A 6,560-nucleotide genomic window follows, 5' to 3' on the forward strand; every position below is an offset into this window, starting at 1 on the left:
TTGATGATGAATTTGATCATTCTCTCATGGATGATGATGAGCAAGAGGAGTAAATCTTGTATTATTTGATATTTAGTTATTGTCTTGTAATCTTCTTATTGTGTGATGTTAAATTGATGTTATATTTCAAGTTATTGATGTTTAAGACTTAAGAGTTAAGACTAAATGATTTGTATTATTTGATATTTAGTTATTTATTTATTTGAATTGACAATTTTATGTTCTACAAGAATATATATAAATTATTTTTTAAGAACTCCGAAACACCCTGAAACGGTACGCCGAAATCGGCCGGTACCGAAATATTCCATTCCACTAGACAAACCGAAATGGGGTCCGAAACAGTATTAATAACAATGGTTATGACGTAGAGAAAATAAGGGTTGGGGGTTTCACTCAATAAATATGAGGGCAAGAAGGTTTTGAGAATGGCTATGAAGTGTACAGAAGTAGAAGATTGTTTCTTAGATGAGTGAGTTTAAGCTATGAGTGAGAAGTGAGAGACTCAAATAGTATTAGCCTTGCTTCGTTGGACATGATCTCTATCATATTGTGCTAGCTTTTTCTTTCAACTACAATTTGCAGGTTCTTTTCTCCATCCTTTCTGTTTAAATAGAATTTGCATGGTTCTTTAGTACATCGTTTCACTTTAATTTTGTTCTACAATATAAAGTTCGCCAAAAACTGATAATCTAGTTTATTTCTTATTTTTTATAATTTAGTAATTTAATTGAGTTCATATTTAAAAATTTTAATTAAAAAATATACATTTTAAGGTGGTTAATTATATTTTATAGTTTATACTTTCTAATGTGGTTTTTTCACTCAACTAATTAACTTCCTCTAACAAGTATTAGGAGACGCTAATCTCAAAAAAAAAAAAAAAAAAAGTTTCAGTAGATGCATTTTTTTTTCTCGTTGGAATGTAGATTAGTTCAGTCACTTCAATATAATATATGAGCATGAAGGAAAAATACTAGATAAGAATTATATAGAAACTCCAAATATCAACTTAATTTGACAAAAACCAAAAAGATTTTTGAATTATCAAGAAAATTTGTCCAAACCACTCCCTCCCCCAACCAGCCCAAAAGCCCTCCCCACTCTGGCAGGCAGTCAGTTGCTATTAGTGTCTCTACTTTTTCGACGATCCCTCTCCTCTCCACTCACCTCCCACCTCACCTATTAAGGTATTTCATTTAAACTGGATTTGTAGTAATATTAATGTCCTTTTCCACGGTGGCTTTCTATAGAAGTCAAGCTTCGGAAAATATTTTGATGAGCATTCTTAAGAATGCAACCTAATACTAGAAAATAAGAAGTTTCATAAAATACATTTTCAATTGAAAATATTTTTGAATGGAAAATATTTTATGTTGAAAAAAATAGAGTTCAAAAAAAAAATTTTTCCCCATCATGTGAGGGCGAGTAGCATATAGACATGACAAAACGGGTAAAAATTTGTTGACCCGACCCAACCCGACCTGTAAATATCTAACCTCAATTTTGAGTTAAAAACATATATTTAAAATTATATACATAATTTCTTAAACTATTTACAATTAATTATAGACATGAAAATCTTGAGTTTATGATGTATTAAGTATTGTTTCTGCCTTATGTGGTATAAGGATTTCATCACTAGAAAAAGCTACCGTGACAATTTTTTTTTTTAGGTAATTGCAATTTACTACTAATCCTGCAGCTCGAACAATTTCCTACCTAAACCCCCAAGCACTTTGTGCATGGAGAAGTGCCAATTAATTTACAAAACTTTTGTTATGAGCAACTCTGTAGGTTGTGGGTGTTGGTAGTCAGTTGTCTTCTCCCCCTAGCATAATGCAAAGTACCTAGCCTTGAGAGCTTGGTGTAGTAACATACGGGTGTTTTAAAGAAGTCACATGTCCCAAAAGCTTAAGAACGTGTTTGATACAGATGTTTAAATAACATGTTTGGTAGGATTATATTTTTAGAGTATTTAAGTTACGTTACTTATTTTAGAGTGTTTAAATACTGAATTTAGAAAGCTCCTCATATCAGTTTTCAAGTACCAAACAACGTTGCTTAATGACATTGTTGTAAATAATTAAAAATTCATGGGACCTACTAAAGTGACAAGACAACATAATTTTCTTTCCTTATTTCTCTGTCTGGCATGACTCTTCTTTTTTCTCTCTCCTCACTTTGTTATTCTTCTTTCTTCCTCTTCTTCTTTCTTTTATTTATTTATTTATTTATTTATTTTTGTCTCTTTCTCCCCTGCACGCTCTCTACTTCTTCTCTGTTTTTTTTTTTTTTTTTTTTTTTTTTTTTTCATTTTTTTTTTTCTCTTGCACACAGTCTTCTTTCATTGCTGCTGTGTTGTGGATTGTGTTAATTTGATATGTGGTATAGTTGTGTTAAGTTTGGAAGAGAAAAGAGGGAGATAGGATGAACAGGGTCTCTTTGATGAGCAAGGAGGGTCTGTGTTGTCAGTGAGAATAAATAAATATTTATTTTACTATTCATGTCAGAAAATATCTTCTTCTTTTTTTAAACATATCCATACCAAACACACAATTATGGTTTTTTACATTTTAAAATATGTTGTATGAAATATGATACAAAACACTTTTTTTTTTTAATTATAAGTATTATTAACACGTGTTTTCACAACACTTTTTAAATCATAATTTTCACATCATTTTGAACAACAATATTTGAAAACCATTAACAAAAATGCCCTAACTTATTGGGAAATTAGTTATTTAATATGGTATCAAAACAAGAGATTCTATGTTCAAATCATGTCTCATCCACTCTAGCTACTTCCAATTTAAAATCTCATATGTTGGGCCTCACTAATTAAAAGAGGGTTTGAATCCACATGTGAGGGAAAGTATTAGAAGTATGTGGTTAAATTAATAAATTTATTATATTTCAATAGCTTAAACTTTTGGAATAATGAGTAATTTAACATTTACAAAGCATGAATGTTGAGTTCAAAGCTTATAAGTCCTTAAACCCAATTCTACCTCTCCATTTTGAGATACATTATGTACTCAATTTTGCCCAATGAATCTGCCTCTCACCCTACTTCTAACCCACAAAACCTTTTTGATTACCATCTGGTCATAAAGAATTAAGAGTGATTGAGACAGCTCATGACATATTTAGAGAGGGACCGCTTGACCTATGGCTTTGATGAGTATATTCTATCGCGTATGTGATAGCAAATTCTCTTTCCATTCCTTAACTTTTTCAAATTGGCTTTTTTATTTTCAAAAAGAATTCAGTTTTTGAGTGGCAAATGAGTGCGGGTAAGCCCAAGTATTTGCCTAGGATTTTACTTCCTTTGATGCCAAACTCAGCTTGTATTTTCTCCTAGATGTCCCTCTACATGTTCCTGCTTAAGAATATCGAAGTTTTGTCTATTCATCTTCTGGTCCAATGCTTCTTCATAGCCCTATAGAATCTCATATATTTTCCACCTCGTCCAGGGTGGCATGGAAAAAGAGAATGTTATCATCAATAAAGATATATGCTTTCTAAAGTTTAGAATACATGAATTTGCATGTAAACATAATTGAGACAATTAAATAATGAAATAATCATAATGACACTTGACATAAAATTGAAGTGCAATTATAATATAATTTGAGTTAATTATTAATTAAATTTTCCAACTTTTGCTTTTAGAAATTATATAAGATTTTTAAATTACTCGACGGTTGACACTCTCTAGACTATTAGATCTAGAAAACAAAATCCTATTCGTGTTGATTTCAAAATGGCTGCAAATGGTGCCTCATGGAATAAGTTTTGGAGTCGGTGATTGTATTCTGATGCTGATGATTATTGTTTGTCACTAGGAAAAGTTGGCCATGGCTACCGGTGCAACTGATACTTCACAAGAAAAAGTACTTCAACGCGAAGATACTATCATTGACGTTACAGACGTCAGGGACCCTAAGTGGGCCCCCGAGTGTTGCATCTACAAGGTCCCCAAAAGACTTAGCAAGGTAAAGGAACAACCCTACACTCCAAAGCTAATTTCAATAGGCCCTGTTCATCACAACAACGGCGAATTTAAGGACATGCAAATGGTAAAAGAGCGTTATTTCAAGGCGTTCTTTTCTCGGACTTGTAAAGGCCAGAAGGAGTTTGCATGCATCATTGAAAAAAACAAAGATAAGATCTGCAACTGTTACGCACCAGAGATTTCTCAATGCATCGAAAATGAAAATTTCGTGAAAATGGTTCTACTGGATTCTATCTTTATCATTGAGCTCTTCATGAGGAGTTATAGAGAAGAAGATGAAAATGATTACATATTAAGCAAATCATGGCTAAAGGATGGCATAATGCAAGACTTGATATTACTTGAGAATCAGCTTCCATTTTTTATTCTTGACAAGTTATATCAACATTATACAAGCAATCCTACTTTTCTTGAACTTGCCTGTAATTACTTCTTTTCTAGCAAGGAGATACGCTTTGAGAAGGTAGTAAAACATTTCACTGATTTGCAGAGAAATTTCTTCCTCCCACCTAACCAAAAACCTGGAAATCCTATTGTACATCGACATAGTGCAACAAAGCTGGATATGGCAGGATTGATATTCCAAAATAGGAAAGGAGAAATGGCAGGATTTATATTCCGAAATAGGGAAGGAGAAGAAAAAAATAGACACTTACTTCACGTAGAAATCCAGAAAGGTAATAAATTGTTGGAAATATTTCCATGTTTCAATTGTTCATGGCTCTTGCATTGCTTACCATGCTTGAAAAAAATTCCTTTCCTGGAGAGTATGCAAACTCGCTTGCTAATCCCACACTTTGTGGTAGATAACAAAACTGAAGACCTTTTTCGAAATCTCATGGCTCTTGAGCAGTGTCATTATCCAAAAGAAGCTTACATATGCAATTATATCTTGCTATTGGATTTTCTTATCAATAGTAAAGATGACGTGGAGTTGCTGGTTGAGGAGGGGATTATTGTTAACTCATTAGGTAGCAATAAAGCAGTTGCCGACATGGTTAACAAACTTGGCCAAGAAATTGTGGAAGAAAAATCCTATTACCATGATGTTGCTGAAGATCTTAATAAGTACTACCGCAACTGGTGGAATAAAAATATGGAATCCTTGAAAACTGTTTATTTTCGGGATATTTTGAGAGGGACGGTAACTGTTGTTGGGGTCATAGTCCTTTTGGTGACTGTCATGAATTTCCTTAGGCCTTTTGTGTTCAGGCATATTTAAGTTTTGTTTATGAAATATTATCATATAAGTTGGAAGTTTGGCATTGCAAGTGTTGATTTTGAAATTGTCAATAAATTTTGTTTGTGTTATTATTTCCTTTCTAAAAAGTTCTACTTTGTACTTTACCTTTTGGATTCTCCAAAGTCCAAACGTTGTTTCAGCATCTATCTAGAGTTCTTATTTTCCGTAAAGTAAAGTTGTATCCTTTCTTTTCACTTTAACATCAGATTGTATTACATTTTACACCAACAATTGCATTCTGCTGCTGTTAGGTCAGAGAACATCGTTAGCAACCTCAGATCCACTTCCCCTCCTTAGGAATGTCCAAGAAGATTAAATAGGATGAGTTAACCCTCAAACCAATGATTCACTTCCATTCCTTAGGAAGAAGTGGAAGGCTAGTTGAGGTCCCCCAAGAATTCAAACCTAAAGTTTGGCAATCCCTATTGGTCCCCGGCTCAAGACCTGGGTCTTCCATTTATCCTAATTTTTTTTTTTTTTTTTGGAGGTTTCAAGTCTCTATCAAACAAACAAAATTAAGCTCCCAAAATTATACTAACAATCCAAAAAATGTAATAATTTTTTTAAAAGAAAAAAAAAATATACGTAGGTTTTATGAAGGTTTCACAAATATTGAGCTAGTAGAAATCTAACATAATTGAAATTCTAAATTTTTTTTTTTTTTTCATTTTTAAAATTGTTGTGAGTTAGAATGAATATATCAAATAATCATTGAAAATCAATTTTCTTAACAACTTGTAAAAGAGATATTGTTAAAACCTAAGTAGAAAAACTATATAAGCAATTTTGTATCTCAAAAAGCAAGAACGAGTTATAAACAAATGTATATATATATATATATATATATAAAATATTTAAAATTAAAAAAATAGCTAAATCCTGATGCCTTATCCTTTTATTTCGTCCATTCCTTTAGCTCATCTAGATAAGGATAAGGATGTTGTCTAATCAACCTTGTATCGTCTTTTTTGACCCTTCAACAAAGTTTTGGGATTGCCCTAGAACGTCTTGATCAGAAGGTCTCTAATTATGTAGACACTGTTGAGCTGGAAAGCTACAGCCTTATGTCATTGATCAAGCTATCCATGTATGACTTCCTTAAGTTATTGTAGGTGCTTATTTATTTTTCTCTTTATGTTTTCCTAGGTGCAAACTTTTACTAAGGACTATTAATTTTATCAACCCCTTGAACAAAGATGTCAATTGCTGTCGCAATCAATCGAATATTAAAAAAATTTCTTTGACTTAAAGTACCAATTTAAAAATATATATTTAATTAGTGGAGGATGGGAAGGT

The 6,560-nt window shown here is 32.2% G+C and overlaps 1 protein-coding gene across 2 annotated transcripts; it reads left to right on the forward strand.

Annotated features, from left to right (window-relative positions):
- Positions 1-424: 424 nt before the first annotated feature.
- LOC115983577 (putative UPF0481 protein At3g02645) lies at positions 425-5,335 on the forward strand. Of its 2 annotated transcripts, none has more exons than XM_031106294.1 (2): positions 425-585; positions 3,852-5,335. In XM_031106294.1, exon 2 carries the CDS (start codon positions 3,864-3,866, stop codon positions 5,241-5,243), a length of 1,380 nt encoding a protein of 459 aa, XP_030962154.1. In that variant the 5' UTR covers positions 425-585; positions 3,852-3,863; the 3' UTR covers positions 5,244-5,335. The 2 variants fall into 2 exon arrangements, with proteins under 2 accessions (XP_030962154.1, XP_030962155.1); XM_031106295.1 differs by lacking the exon at positions 425-585 and adding an exon at positions 1,861-1,875 and having other exon boundaries at positions 3,850-5,335.
- Positions 5,336-6,560: the final 1,225 nt, after the last annotated feature.

This window comes from Quercus lobata, chromosome 4 (assembly GCF_001633185.2).
Source record: "Quercus lobata isolate SW786 chromosome 4, ValleyOak3.0 Primary Assembly, whole genome shotgun sequence".
Classification (NCBI taxonomy): Eukaryota; Viridiplantae; Streptophyta; class Magnoliopsida; order Fagales; family Fagaceae; genus Quercus; species Quercus lobata.